Here is a 16834-nt window from a genome sequence, read left to right on the forward strand (position 1 = left end):
CATTCAGTAAAAAAATGGAAGAAAACATTTTAATTGCTTTAAATCAAGCGTCCTTAATTTTTTTGTATGTGTAATGGACTCCAATGGCAGTCTGGTTCTTATGCATCCATATCAGACTGTTTTTAAATCAGGAAATAAAATTCATGGAATTACAAATATTTTGAAAGTTATTAAATGGGTCCCTGGGGGAGCCCTGAATTTCTCCAAGATAGTTTCTAATACTTGTCCAAACAAGTTAGGGAATTCTGTATATATACTTTTGGGGCAAAACACACCTTTAATACTGCTTTTTCTTCCAATGTCTGAGTCCTCCCATTTTTTTACTTTTGTTTTTACTTCTTCTGAGTGATTCTCTTTGGAAGTTTACCTAATAGGAGTGGGATTCCTCCAGAACTAAGTCCAAGGACCTCTGGAGAATTTTCCAGTGGGCTTCTGCCAAAGAATTTAGTGTGAAGAAGACCCCTCATAAATAGGAACTATCCCAGAGGAGCCCCCAAAGCTGTGGGGGGGATGGCAGCAACTCTTTACCAAATTAAAATCAGAGACTCTCAAAATAAGAGATAAAAAAGAATTTATTTACAATATTGGGGAAAAGGGCAACTTCCCACTGCTATGGTGTTAGCAGAGAGAGAGTACAATGTGTGCACCATGGAAAGTAAATTATATAGTCCTAGCACAGAATTCTTCCACCCCTTCTGAACTTTTCTCCCATTGGCTGGAAGTCCAACCTCACAATTTAAATGCAAAAATCTACCCCAGAGACAAAGAATAAGGAAGTTGATAACACTAGCCAATGCCCCCAAAACAATCTTTACCATATTAGGAACTTAATGTTGATGTGACAAAAAGGAAAGGGGGAAGGGAAATATATGTTTGCCTAAGATAAGCTAACATATGTGGCTTTTGGCTATAGTACAACTTGTTATTGCAAAGCTTCAAGTTAAAACTAGAGCACAGATCAGGGCCACATCCTTATGGGGGGGTCTTCACTTAATTCATCCCATTCAAGGGGAAAAAATCTTCAACTAAATCAATTTAAAGTAATTACCCATTCATCTGTCCAGGAGTGCAAAAATGAATCCTACTTGAAAATTAGAACAGAGATTGATTTCAAGCTCCCCTAAATTCAACAGTCCATGTAAAAGCTTGAGCCATTAGCAACTTGGTCCCCAACTCCTATCTGGTTATTTCCAATCTAATATGATTTGCATACCAAGGACCATTATGTCAAATTAGTTTTTGTGACATTTTGTGGAGTGATTTTTGTCAATTAATCTTATGAAACTTAAGAGCTATATCTTAGAGTATGTCTTTTTTCAGTACTTAAAGAAAAATCATCTTAAATTCTTAATATAAGGATAAGGTTTTCAATTATTTACCAAACTACTTAAATTCTCAAAAAAGATACCCCATTCTAGGTACTTAAGTTCACAAAAATAATATCTGATTTGAAAAATAGTAGAGCTAAAAATGTGCAAAGTGAAATTAGTCCTTTTAGTTTATGATTTTAATATTTTAGATACCAAAAGAAATGACAAGTATTTCAGCTAAAATTTATATTTTACGAGTGAAGTAGAGGAGAAACTATTGTTTTCCTGATATTTAGAGAAATACTTGCATTTCTTTAAAAACAAAATCATAGGAGAGGCGGCCCTGTAAATAGAGTAATACTCACAGTCAGGAAGACACAGGTTTAAGTAGTACCTCTTACACAGATTCTAGGAGCTTGGGTATTTACATTTTGATCTCTTGGTCCTTAGGCAACTTCTTTGGACAGGAAGTTGCAAGTTTTTGCCTATTTGCTTGATAGAGATTTCTCTATGGAAGTTGCCTAATAAAATCTCAGGATTATTTCCTTCTCCTCCTCTCCCTTATCCCCAATAAAAAATGGGCAGAGGTGATGAAATACAGGCATGAAAGGAGGAATATTATGTCAGAAATGGCCAAAGGACTCATTTGTAATGCTTAATGAAGGACCTAAATTTAAGAATACTTTGAGTGACCAAGAATGCATTGACAAAGTGCATTAAAAAAATCTATAAAGTGAAGAAAAATAGATATAAGATAAAATTTTTATTTTCAAATAAAATTATTTAAAAATTGTGTCAATATTCTGTTTCTTGTATTTCATAGCCATAAGAGAAAATTATATTTTGTAGGTGTGTGTGTGTGTGTGTGTTTGGGGGAGGGGAGGAGGTTGAGTAAGAAGGAAAGTAACATTAATAACAAAAGATCTATAATATATATGTGTTTTAAGTGACTACATTCTGAAGCATTACTTATTTTAAATTTTAAGTAATAAATACAAGAATTATAACATAGCATAAATTTGAAGGAAAATAAACCCAAACTTTCCTATCTACTTTCTGAAAACTGAAAATCACCTAGATTGTCTTTTTCTATTATTCCTCTTTTTCCAATACACATATTTTAAATGTTTAATTTGCATGTCATCTAGCAAACAGATTGCCATTATGCACAACATCTCCCATGAGTGAATCAGAATGAAAATTTGCTCAAAATTAAATTACTAAAGTAATTAACTTGGGAATTTAGGTTAGATGGGATAAGCATATCCCTCTATTATATATGTATATGTATGTGTGTTGTGTGCGTATGCATATGCACATATACATTTATATAAACATGTATGTGAAAATCCTTTATCACATTATTAACAAATAAGTTAATGGACATGGGACATAACCAGTTTATATAACTTATCATGGTTGGTCTGCTCAAACTATCTTAATGACCACTAGTCAATCATTCAGTCTGACCCAAGTAACACTATATCCCTGTCACTGAAATGCCACTATTTGCAGTCACAATTCCAGTCACAAATGAAAATTTAACTTAAAATCATATTTTCTGAAGCCCTCACTAAATTTTTGCATTGCTATGTCTATGCATCTAAAATGTTTGTTATTACTAGTTTATTTTGTCTGAGATCAAGGTTGGGGCTCAAAGTGGCTCATGCATTAAAGAAAGGTGTGGTTAAGGAGCTTCAGGATGAGAATTCTCAAAAACAGAATAAAATTAGGTTAATCATGCTAGCCTATCGTGCCTGTGGCATTCTCCTCATCTACCCAACAACTATGACCATCTCTGCTTTTACAGTTACTCTAAGGTTGCAAAAGCATAATGATACCAGGCTTGGTGTGGTATTTGGGTTGGGTGGGCCAGTGGTGCAGAAGACAAAAATTAGGTGAAAAGCCACAAGAGAACAGATACACAGTAATGAATGAAAACAGGTTCAATATTACTTTACTCTAGAATTGACAACCATTTTATAATTATAATGCTAACTATATCAAATATGTGATATAGCTTTGTTAGTGTGATAAGCTTTGTTCTTATCAGGCTGCCAAAATAATGCATCTAGTAAATTATTTTAGGGAGGACTAAGGTGAAAAAAGTAACGCACAATAGTCAAACTAATCATTTCTCTGAGATTGCTAGAATTCTGTCCAAGAATATAAGAAAGCTAGTAGCCTTATCCAGACAATCCAAATAAATTTGCCTGCTTTTCACTGCTATTTGAAATGAGTTTTACAATAACTTAATAGGATTGAAATTGTCTTTTAAATAACTTAAAAGGATTGTTATCTCTAAAGCTGTGCTTCATGTTAGTGAATTGATTATTGTTTATGACAAAACAACAATAAAAACCTTGTACTGAAGACAAGACAAGGTGATTATGTCTGTGTCACATGATAATATATCCTAGTGAAGGACCATAAGACAAAAAGCATGGAAGATGGTCATTTTTAGGGAGAAAAAAATGCTCCCACTCTAATTTTAGTGTTTTGGGACAAAGCTTGTTTGTTCATTGCTAATTGTGGCTATTTCATAAAATATATTAGAAAGACTATACTAGGTGTCAGAAGACCTGAGTTCAAATCTAGACTTTCAATAAGTCATATTATCTCTCTGAATCTCAGTTTTTTCTCTGTAAAATAGAGAAAGTTGTACTACTTACCTCAGAGATGTCATGAAAATTAGATGAGGTAATATATGTTAAGGTTGTCATAACCACAAAACACTATGAATATAAACTATTAAAATAAATGATGGGAAGTTCTACATCAATTAATATTAAGAAGATTGACTAAGTTATAAAATATCAAGAAAATGTGAATATTTATAGGTTAAAATAGAACTTTGTTCAATCAAGACACAATAAAATGAACCATGAAAAACTTGAACAGTAAAAAAGAAAGAACATAATTAAAAAAAAAACAAACCCTTATCATCACTGACCACAAAATTTCAACCATCTGGATTTATCATGGCAGGGAAGTTTGAAAATAATAATAATAATAAAAGAAAACACTGGTAATTCTCAGGATCTCTTTAAGATGATTATTTTTTTTAATTGACCAGAGTACAAAGTTTCCTTGATCTTGAACTCTTTGTATGCTGGAGTAATCAACGAATTTTAGTCTTGACTGGAGATTCTGGCTCAAAGACATCATCTTCAACAGCTTCTTCAATAGGCTTCATTTTTTCAGAGGCTCTCATGTACGGGGAAGGCACACCTGTCAACATTTCACAAAGAAAATCAATTAACATATTAGCAAAAAGATTACAGAAAATCATCCCCAGGATAATACATCACGATCAAGTAGGATTTATACCAGGAATGCAGGGCTGGTTCAATATTAGGAAAATTATCAGTATAATTGGCCATATTAATAACCAAGTTAACAAAAACCATATGATTATCTCAATAGATGCAGAAAAAGCATTTGATAAAACCCAACATCCATTCCTATTAAAAACACTTGAGAGTATAGGAATAAATGGACTTTTCCTTAAAATAATCAGTACCATCTATTTAAAACCATCAGTAAGCATCATATGTAATGGGGACAAACTGCAACCATTCCCATAAGATCAGGAGAGAAACAAGGCTGCCCACTATCACCGTTACTATTTAATATTGTATTAGAAATGCTAGCTTTGGCAATAAGAGTTGAGAAAGAGAGTAAAGGAATAAGAATAGGCAATGAGGAAACCAAATTATCACTCTTTGCTGATGATATGATGGTATACTTAGAGAACCCCAGAGATTCTACTAAAAAGTTATTAGAAACAATCCACACCTTTAGCAAAGTTGCAGGATACAAAATAAACCCACAAAAGTCATCAGCATTCTTATATATCACTAACAAAACTCAAGAGTTAAGAGTTACAAAGAGAAATTCCATTTAAAGTAACTACTGATTGAATAAAATATTTAGGAATCTATCTGCCAAAGGAAAATCAGAAACTTTATCAGCAAAACTATAAAACACTTTCCACACAAATTAAGTCTGATCTAACCAACTGGAAAAATATTAAATGCTTTTGGATTGGACGAGCAAATATAATAAAGATGACAATACTACCTAAACTAATCTATTTAGCGCTATACCAGACTCCCAAAAAACTATTTTGATGACCTAGAAAAAATAACAACAAAGTTCATATGGAAAAACAAAAGGTCAAGAATTTCAAGGGAATTAATGAAAAAAAAATCAAACAAAGGTGGTCTAGCTGCACCAGATCTAAAATTATATTATAAAGCAGCGGTTACTAAAACCATCTGGTATTGGCTAAGAAATAGACTAGTTGATCAATGGAATAGATTAGGTTCAAAGGACAAAACAGCCAACAACTTTAATAATCTAGTGTTTGACAAACCCAAAGACCCCAGTTTTAGGGATAAGAACACATTATTTGACAAAAAAAATTGCTGGGAAAATTGGAAATTAGTATGGCAGAAACTAGGCATTGACCCACACTTAACACTGTACACCAAGATAAAGTCAAAATGGGTTCATGACCGAGGCATAAAGAATGAGATTATAAATAATTTGGAAGAACATAGGATAGTTTACCTTTCAGACCTGTGGAAGAGGAAAGAATTTATGACCCAAGAAGAACTAGAGATCACTATTGACCACAAAATAGAAAATTTTGATTATATCAAATTGAAAAGTTTTTGTATGAACAAAACTAATGCAGACAAGATTAGAAGGGAAATAATAAACTGGTAAAACATTTTTACAGTCAAAGGTTCTGATAAAGACCTCATTTCCAAAATATATAGAGAATTGACTCTAATTTATAAGAAATCAAGCCATTCTCCAATTGATAAAGGGTCAAAAGATATGAACAGACAATTCTCAGATGAAGAAATTAAAACTATATCTAGCCATATGAAAATATGCTCCAAATCATTATTATTCAGAGAAATGCAAATTAAGACAACTGAGATACCACTACACACCTGTCAGATTGGCTAGAATGACAGAGAAAGATAATGTGGAATGTTGGAGAAGATGTGGGAAAACAGGGACACTGGTACATTGTTGGTGGAATTGTGAACACATCCAGCCATTCTGGAGAGCAATTTGGAACTATGCTCAAAAAGTTATCAAACTGTGCATACCCTTTGATCCAGCACTGTTTCTACTGGGCTTATATCCCAAAGAGATACTAAAGAAGGTAAAGGGACCTGTATGTGCCAAAATGTTTGTGGCAGCCCTGTTTGTAGTGGCTAGAAGCTGGAAAATGAATGGATGCCCATCAATTGGAGAATGGTCGAGTAAATTGTGGGATATGAATGTTATAGAATATTATTGTTCTGTAAGAAATGATCAGCAGGATGATACAGAGAGTCTTGGAGAGACTTACATGAACTGATGCTAAGTGAAATGAGCAGAACCAGGAGATCATTATATATCTCAATAATGATACTGTATGAGGATGTATTCTGATGGAAGTGGATTTCTTCGACAAAGAGACCTAACTCAGTTTCAACTGATCAAGGATGGACAGAAGCAGCTACACCCAAAGAAAGAACAGTGGGAAATGAATGTAAACTGCTTGCATTTTTGTTTTTCTTCCCAGGTTATTTATACCTTCTGAATCCAATTCTCCCTGTGCAACAAGAGAACTGTTTGGTTCTGCACACATATATTGTACCTAGGATATACTGTAACCTATTTAATATGTATAGGACTGCTTGCCATCTGGGGGAGGGGGTGGAGGGAGGAAGGGGAAAAATTGGAACAGAAGTGAATGCAAGGGATAATGTTGTAAAAAATTACCCTGGCATGGGTTCTGTCAATAAAAAGTTATTAAAAAAAAGAAAGAAAATAGCCAATCTCAAATTGTAGAATCTTCCAAATACATAGAAGTCTAAAACAATGGCTCAGCTTAATATATTGTTAATCACTTACTATGTTCTGTGTTGGGCAGCAGGAATGCAAAGACAAAACAAAAACTAATACCCACTCTGAAAGGACAGCAATTATGCTCAGTTTTTAATGAAATAGAGATATGGAGAAGGGAAACTTGCCCCAAGTCTGATTTTACTTTGTCACATAAAAAAAAAAAATGAAGAATGGGGAATAGTTGTATTCATCTATTTGGAAGAACATCTTGTATTGATTCTGCTTAATGTGTTTGTATAATATGAGCCTTCTTGAATACTCAGTCTGGCTAGAGTGTAGTAGCTGGGTATTCAAGATATTTGTTGAAAAACTGAAATATAGTATATAGAATTCAAAGAACTTATATGGAAGAGTGTTTTCTAAAAGTAATAAAGACATGATTAAAAATAGTTGCATGGGATTTTCTAACAATACATAAACTCTCCAATTCTATGCTTTTGGTTTTTCACAGACAAAATAAGAGCAAAAATATTGACTCCCTTATGGAGTATTTAAAGGTCTCTGAATAAATGAATGTATTTAACAAATAATTGTGAAAGCTTATCAGGAGGTGATTATGGTAGGATTAATATCTAGCAGGGTTCTGCTCCTGACATATAAATCAGCATAATTCTTATCTAAAAGTTAAGGAAGCTATCCTCCAAGACTTTATTGGTCTTGGGGCTAAGGACTATTGACTATGTGACCTAGCTTCTGGATTGATATATTTCTAGATCATGTAAAGTCATAAATAGACCCATCTATCTGGAGTCAAGATCCTTCAGACTTGGCTGATGTCCCACTACCCTATATTATAAGGAAGTGAGTTCTCCCTCCTCCCCCACTTTATCTTTTCTCTACATTACTTAAATTGGATTACTTACTATTTGGACCACTTGGCCTTACCATTTACCCTGCTGCAGCACCTAATCACCACAGGCCTTTTTATACACATTGCAGCCTTAACTTTCCTATGTGTTTTATCTCTCCCTATTAGAATGTGAAGTTCTAAAAAATGGGGACTTTTTAATTTGTCTTCTAAGCAATTAGCATAGATGTTCAGCTAGTATTTACTGTTTACAAGGTTCTAGATTAGATACTTGGTATACAATACAAAATCATCAGTCTGGCTCTCAAAAGATTTTTACATGATTATGGCTAAGTCAAAACAAAAGAAATACAAGGTGATTTCAGAGGAAAAACTAGGGGTGGGGAGATGTAAACGTTAAAAAAATTAGAAAATAGAGAAAAAAAGAAATCAGAAAAAAGCTTTATGGATTAAAAAGAAAAAGGAAAATAAAAAAATTAGAGAAAATCAGAGATATCAAAAAAAAAAAAAAAGCTTTATAAGTGAAGTTGTACTTGACCTGAATCTTGGAGTGAGCTAGAGTTTCCAAGAGGAGAAAGTAAAGATGGAGAACATTTGCAGGTATGGAGAAAATAGCCTTAGATGCAGATGATTAATTTCATCTGAGTTAAAATCTAACCTCAGACCCTAACTAGTTGTGCAGCTCTGAGCAAGTCAATTAATCTCTGTCCACATCACTTTCCTCTTCTATAGAATGGAAATCTTATATACTAGCACCTATTTTTCAGGGTTCAGATTAGATAATAATTATAAAGCATTTAGCATAGTGCTTAGCATATTGTAAGTACTATATAATTATTGCTTATTGTTATTAGTTTTTATTCTCATTTTAGCCAAAGGGAGAAAATTATTTGAAGCCACTGTGGATTGGTTTGACAGCCCTTATTCCAGTACTAATTTGGTCTTGTGTCATAGCACCATTAAACTATGTAAACTTTTCCTGTTGTTAGAATCCTGGAATAGTCTTAAGTGCATGGACTGATATTCATAGGGAGTGAAAATAGGAGTGGCTACCTATTTCTCTGCTTGTAGCAGTCACTGTCAGGAGACTAGTTATCAAAAGCTGGGGGAATTATCATCAGACTTGGTGTTTTCTAACTTGATAAGAGATCTGAATTCTTTCTGGGAAAGATTTAGGTTTCATCATAAAATAAGAATGAATATTTCCTTCTCTAAGTAAATCAAAAAACCAATTTGGAGTTTGAGTAAAAGTGAGAGAATAGAATAAGGAAATTATTTTATATAATCCCAAGGTGGATGATGATAAATCCCTTTCTATGTTTCCTACTAACTTTTATAACTCATTAGGACTTTGCCCAGAAGGTGCAAACTAACTTTTTAAAGGTGATTTTATTGTGTTTTGTTTATTTTTCATAATAGCTTTTTATTTTTCAAAATACATGCAAAGATAGTTTTCAATACTCTTGCAAAATCTTGCATTCCATATTTTTTCTCCTCCATTCTTCTTTCTTGACCCTCCCCATAGGCAGCAAGAAATCTAAGTTAAACATGTGCAATTCTTCTAAACATATTTTCACATTTATCATGTTGCACAAGAAAAATCAGATTCATAGTCCTCTCTCTGGACACAGATGGCTCTCTTTCCATCACAAATCTACTGGGATTGGCCTGAATCACCTCATTTTGAAAAGAACCACGTCCATCACAGTTGATTATCATATAATCTAATTGTTACTGTGTACAATGTTCTCTTGGTTCTACTCACTTAACTTAGCATCAGTTCATGTAAGTCTCTACAAGCCTCTCTGAAATCATTCTGCTGATCATTTCTTATAGATCAATAATATTCTATTATATTCATATACCATAACTTATTCAGACATTCCCCAACTAATAGACATCCACTCAATGAAAATTAATTTCCTTGGCTAGTGGTGCAGTAAAGCTTATTTTTGGTTAGATGTTCATTCACATCACTCTTTGGCTCTTGGAGGATAGGTCACTATGAAGCTGAGTACCTCATATGTAAACATCCAAACAATTTATTTATCCAATACCTTCATAGAACTTCTTATACTCAAAACTTTTTCTAAGAGACATAAACCCTTGCCTAACTTCTTAAATTGAGCATATTGAATATAATTTAACTTTTTCTTCATGGTTCAGAACTAATATTCTTAATACCAGCTATTGTACTATACCATAAAGATCTATAAGCTCTCTAGGGTTGTTAAAGAGAATAGGACTACCTGTCTCTACATTAAATGGCCCCAAGGATCTATGATTTTGAGTCAGATTCAGATTTCTAGTTTTTGTTGCTTTACCTTTACCGTCCTATGGCATTTTCTGTTTCTGTCCATCAGAATCACAGCTGTTTCTCTGAAGGACAGCAGCAATCACCTTCTAATTTTCTATGGGAGCATCGAGGTGATGCAATGGATAGAGGACTGGGCCTTGAGTCAGGAGAACCTGAGTTCGAATATGGCCTCAGACTTTTCTAGTTGATTCTGAAAAAAGTTACTTAGCCCTCATCTGTAAAATGAGTTGAAGAAGAAAATGGCAAACCATTCCAGTATCTCTGCCAAGAACACCCCAAATAGGGTTACAAAGAGTCCAATCTGACTGAAAATGACCAAAAAAAAGTTTTCTATGGGTTGGAAATCCAGATGGCTTGATGGAATTGTATTTAAAAACAAAGTAAATGGATTCTGAGAGGTCCCAAAAGATTCATCTGTAGAGAACATAGAAATAGCATTACTATACAGATTTTGACAATTCTTTCAGTCTTATTTTCTTTTGGCTTTGAGATTTGCTCTAGGTAGGTGAAATTGAAAAAAAAAATCTCACTTTCAATTAGATAGAGCATTACTTTATAAAGTTTGTCAAGGAACCTTTTCCCCTCAGGTAATATACTTAAAATACACCTGATTTTGTAAAGCACAGAATAAAATTTCTTGAAACTTTATGCCCTAGAAACTTTGTCAACATTTTAAAAATTCATTTGAAAATGTTATTATTTTGATTATGTTCAACCATCTGGCCAACCAATTAAGTAAGTAATTAAAAACTTCACAGGCTTTTGAAATCTTATTTAGACTTATATAGTCCTTAGATCTATTTATTCAAATTAATTGGGAAGGAGAAAGTGTTAGCACCTTCTGTAGAAATATTTCTTTTCTAAAATTTGCACTTTTGTTTTACTGATTTGTTTCCACATTAATTGAAAGAGCTCAAACCTTTGGCCCTTGTTAAATCATGTTGAGATAGTTTTATATTCTTGCTTTTGAAAGAATGTTCTTGGAAATAGCTCATAAGATCTGTGTGAATCCCTCAGAATACAGGTATAAAATATGGAGGGGAGTGAAGGAAGAAACAAAAGAATAATATTCTTGTAAAATGGAGGCTCCTTATGATGCATTTAAGGTTACTGCTAAAAAAAAAATCTGCCCTTTCAAAAAGGACCATTTACATACATTGTGGAGAAGAGGAATACTTGGATAGAGTTTTCATCTATTTGGTGTGAATACTTGAAACTACTGGAAACACTGGATTTTACCTGCAATACTCATACTCTTAAGTTGAATTCCCTGAAAATTCAGAAGCTAAAAATTGATAATGCAATCGCAAGACAAACTGCAAAAAGTAATGGAAAAATTGTACAATTGGAGTAAAGGATGCTTCCCTATGAGATATCTCCCTTTAATACCCCATTAGTGTGTCTGTCCAAAGTTAGGATTGCATCTCAGAAGACTGTAAAGGTATTTATTTAAAAAAAAAATTAAAAAATCCCTTAGCCAGGGTAGGAGGAAACTATGAGAATTATTTGAAGTCACCAAATTTTTAGCAAACTGATGTTCAGGATGTGCTGAATCCAGCTCTTAATAGCTTTCAATTATTACATTTTCAGTGTGAGCAATTGCATGTCAGAAATCCTCAGTCTTGTATCAGAACTTTATTTCATTGTTTACATTAATAAAGTAATAGAGACAATATAAATAATGCAGATTAAACTATTCCCTTCCCCCCAGAGTTGATTGTTGGAGATTTATCAGCACAGCATTGCCTATATTATAATAAGAATACTAAAATTCATTTATTTATTCAAGAAATATCCCTTAAGTATCCGTTTGTTATCATTTATATATTTCACTATGCTATTATTGGTTTTTTTTTTGTCATACTATCAGAATCCCACTCTCAAATAATTCATTTTCAATGGTTCCTTTTCTTCTTCAATTAATTCAACTCATTCAAATCAACCAGAAAATATCTATTAAATATCAAATAGGCACAAAGTATGATGCTGGATGCTTGGGAAACAAAGAGATAAAAATGCTTTAAGAAAGAATGCAACTGACACCCATACAAAACACATTGTATTAAAGAATGTTTACCTTTCTCTCTCTTTCCTTCTCTGTTAGTCTCATTTGTATCATCTGTAATCCTTGGGACATTGGATTAGATCAAGGTATTCTTAAACTTTTGGGGGGTCATGGACTCTTTTGGTGTAGCTTATGGATTTATTCTCATAGGATGATGTTTTTAAATAATTGAAGGACATGCTATAAGGTTAATGAAAACAGGTGTAATTTTTTTTTTTTTCTGTCAGCTCTGTAATTTATTTATGGTACTTTGAGGAAATCTGTGGAGCCCAACTTAAGATTTCTGGAAATCATAGATAGACATCCCTCCAAAAAGGGAAAGGACCTATTTGTACAAAAATATGTATAGTTAACTCTTTTTTTGTGGTGGCTAAGGACTGGAAATAAAAGAGATTCCCATGAATTGGGAAGTGCTAAACAAACTGTCATATGTAATTGTAATGGAATATCATTGTAATGTAAGAAATGACAAACAGAATGATTTTAGAAAAACCTGGAAAAACTTACATGAACTGATGCATAGCGAAGTGAATAGAACCAGGAGAATATTGTACATGGTAACAGCAGTATTGTATGATGAAGAATTGTAAATGATTTAGCTTTTCCAAGAAATACAATGATCTAAGACAATCCCAAAGAACTAATGATGAAGCATATTATCCTCCTTCAGGGAAAGAACTAATATTGTTTGAAAACAGGCTGAAGCATGCTATTTTCCACTTTATTTCATTTTTTTCCCTTTTATTTGCATCTTCTTGTACAAAATGTCTTCTATGGAAATGCTTTAAATAAATGTACATATATAAGCAGACATCCATTAGGGTCATTTGGGTTTCTAAGCCAAACTTATACCAGCATTCAGATCTCTTAACTATCAAACTCTTTCTTACTCTTCCTTAAATTCTCATTTTATCTACATTAATCACATATGTCTCACTTACCCAAAGGGATTACAAATCTAGACTCTTTTATTTCTTGATTGTCTTATTTGGTTATAATTTAAATTGTGTGAATTTTATTCTGGCATAGCTAATTTATGGAATACCTAAGGCAGTCAGCAGTAATCTTTTCAGTTTGACTTGCTAGTTTAAGGGAATAGATGAGAATGAAGAAAATCTCATAAAGTATTAAATTTCAGTTCCCTCCTTGCCCCATCGAAAAAGGGAAGAATAAGCAGATTAAACTTAAAATAATTCTGGGACAGGAACAAAGGCCTATGTGGAAGGCTGTGGGGGGGAGGGGAAGGCAATCATTTGGGTATTAAAGAGGAAATAGAGATAGAGAAAAATTAATGACAGCAAAGGGTCACCAAATCAAATGGTCTAACAAGACTATCTTAGAATGGATGGTAGTAATGTCAATCCCTGCCTGGGAGTCTTATCTATCACCTGGATATTACTACTTACTAGAATTGGTGAATGGGACTAATTTCTTATTTTCCAAGAGAGTAAAAAGAGTGGGCAAATTTCAATTCTAGACTACATGCCTAATATAACTAGTGATAATTCATTAAGAATGTGATTTCAGGGACAGCTAGTAGAGGCACAGTGTCACTGTCAGTGGGGAAACTTTGAGTCAGGGATAAGACCCTTCAGCCCAGAGGGAACCTGCTAACAATGTCTGGCTCTGCTTCCCATCTCCCCTAAGAGCTCTTGACCTTCCTGAGAAGTCACAGGTGGTGACAACCTGTGTTGAGACTGAAGCAGAGTGATAGCAGATGGAAGAGTGATACCTGATGGCAAACTATGTACAATAGCAAGTTGTTTATGTAGTCTCACGTGCTCAGTGTTGTTTTTGTTACATTATAAAAAGGGGAAAGCCCTTGAAATAAATGGACTCCATCTTTCCACCCTCCTCAGGAGTCCCATCTCATCACTTCTCCACTAGGAAGGTATATTTAATCACCCCGGTGTGGGGGGTCTAGAAGGCAATGTGATGTTTTGTCACCCCAGCTTGGGGGCTCTAGAAAGCAGGACACAACAGCACAGTGGATAGAGCACCAGCCCTGAAGTCAGGAGGACCTGAGTTCAGATCTATCCTCAGACACTTCACTTCCTAGGTGTGTGACCCTGGGCAAGTCACTTAACCCCACTTACCTCAGGGGGAAAAATGTGATTTCATAACCAAGTGGGCTCTAGGTAGTACAAAGAATAAATTTGGAGTCGTAGGCTTTAGGTTGAAGTCTGAGCTCTGTTACTCACTATTGCATTACCTCAGGTGATTTAACTTCTCTGAGGCTTAATTTCTTCATTTGTAAAACGAAGGGGGTTAGATTAGATGACTATAAGATTTCTTTTGGCTTAGTTCTATGATTATATGATTTCTAATTTCCCCTTTCTTCTTCCTTCTATGATTTCAAACACTAAATATCCATCCTTTAGACATATCAAAAATGTTCCACAAGAGTAAGTTAACTGATTGATGCTAATGTACAAATAACTTCATAATTATTAATAATTCATAATTATTATTCTGGGAGATGTAAGTTTAAGTTTAGAAATTTAGGTGCCAAAAATAAGTGAGGTAGGAAGTCTTTCAAATATTATCACTAACAAACAGTTTTTGGACCTCAGATGTGCAAAGCACTGAGAAGGAAGGAAAACTTTCTCATTATACCATGTATATGGACATAGGCTAATTCAGTTTTAAAAAGGATATTTCTTTAGGAGAAGAGATTACAGATAAAATGAAGAGGTAAAATAAACACAGGAGTGATAAGTATGAAATAGATTTAGAAGAGCAATGGGGTTACCAAGGAAAGGAATCTGGAAAAATCTATTAAAGAAATATGCCATGAGGTCCAAGTGTGCCATTGACTGGTAGATTAAATCCTTAGAAAAATGTAGCAGACTAACCAGATCAAATGTGTATCAACTGGAAATAAGAATTGCACAATTATATAGCCAGTGATTCAATTATTAGAGTATGCAAAAGCATAGAATTTGTGAGCTTCCTATATTGAATTTTAGGAATAAATAACTTCTATAGAATTAATGGGCTACATGGAGACAGTTTTAGGAGTGAAGAGAAATTTTAGGAATTGTATGGCAACAGTGGTAGCAATCAAAGATACTTCCCAGAGAAAAAAAATTTTTTAAATTACACCTAGAACTCTATGCCAAAGATATGAGCCTGACAGTAACTATGCCTTGGAAACACTTTAAATCTCTGATTGCTTCTGAATCTGCTATTCACTTCCTTAAAGACTAAAAAAGATCCTGACTGAAAAACTATCATGGTAGTATGGGGGAAAAAACATAGACATATAGAAAGATGAAGGAATTGTGCCTCAATTTCCCATTTGCAAAAAAGAGAGAGCTGAATTGAGATCTCAAAGTCACTTTCAGCTCTAAGGTTCTATAACTTCAGTGTTTCTAAATTTTTAACTTTCCATTCAAAAAAAATTTTTAAACCTTCTAATTAACACTGTAATTTATGGAGTTCTGCTAATCCTAAATTAGACCATTTCACTATTATTCAAAAATAAATAAAAGGCTACAGTTATTTTCTTAATTATTTTAAGCATAAGTACTTTGATTAGAAGCAGTTTTGTACTCTATGAACTAAGATCATTTACTGTTCACATGGTGTACTAAAGAATGAATAATTATCTATCAATAAATTTAATAAAATATAGTACATATGTTGTGCCAGTTTCCTTTTATTGTCCTGCCTCAGTTTCCTTAAATAGTCCTGCCTCCGTTTCACTGAACTGTTCCATCTAAGTTCCTTGAATTGTTCTGCCTCAATCCTTCTGGTTGCAACCCCCCTTCCTGACCATTAGTACTGAGATAATTAGGATTGTAGAGATCTGGCATTCCAAAAGATAAAACTCCAGATGTCCTATCTCAGATATCTAATTGGTATCCTCAATCTCTAAGTTCTAGACTTTCTATCTCTAACTACTCCTGGTTTATCAGAGTTTAGGGTCCTCCCCCCAACCTGTCAGAACCAGATTGATGATCCTTCTTGGAAATTCCTGCTCTTAGTGTTCGGAATCCACCCCTTGCCTTTGTCTCCCCTGATTGCCAGAGAGCTATATATATAACTCATCGGAATCTCACATTCGATGCTGATACCATTTACCAATGCTTGGACTCCATCCCCTGCCTTTGTCTACCCTGATCTCTTAGAGCCACATATATAAAAAACCACTGGAATCTCACATCCCATGCTGCTGCTGCTGCTGAATGCTTTGAGACTTCAGCCCTGGGATCCTTTGGTCCCACAAAATCTCTTCCTCTCAGAAATCCAAATAAAATATTAAAAACTCTCTAATCTCTATCTTGCCTCAGTTTCTCCAGCATTACATAGATCCTCAAAGGATTTGCAATTATTGGATGGATTATAATGGAGTAAAAAATCCACATAATTTGGGTTTAAATTTTCCTTTTCCTTTTTGGAAACAAATAGCATTA

General features: G+C 33.9%; 1 protein-coding gene across 1 annotated transcript in view; it reads right to left on the reverse strand.

Annotated features, from left to right (window-relative positions):
• Window positions 1-4351: 4351 nt before the first annotated feature.
• The window catches only part of BVES (blood vessel epicardial substance), a 68689-nt gene continuing 56206 nt past the window's right edge, over window positions 4352-16834 (reverse strand). The window contains exon 9 of the mRNA XM_051997456.1: window positions 4352-4541. Coding sequence (XP_051853416.1) covers window positions 4432-4541 — 110 coding nt within the window. The 3' untranslated portion in view covers window positions 4352-4431. The remainder of the gene's footprint in view (window positions 4542-16834) is intronic.

The sequence above is a fragment of the Antechinus flavipes genome, chromosome 4 (assembly GCF_016432865.1).
Source record: "Antechinus flavipes isolate AdamAnt ecotype Samford, QLD, Australia chromosome 4, AdamAnt_v2, whole genome shotgun sequence".
NCBI lineage: Eukaryota > Metazoa > Chordata > Mammalia > Dasyuromorphia > Dasyuridae > Antechinus > Antechinus flavipes.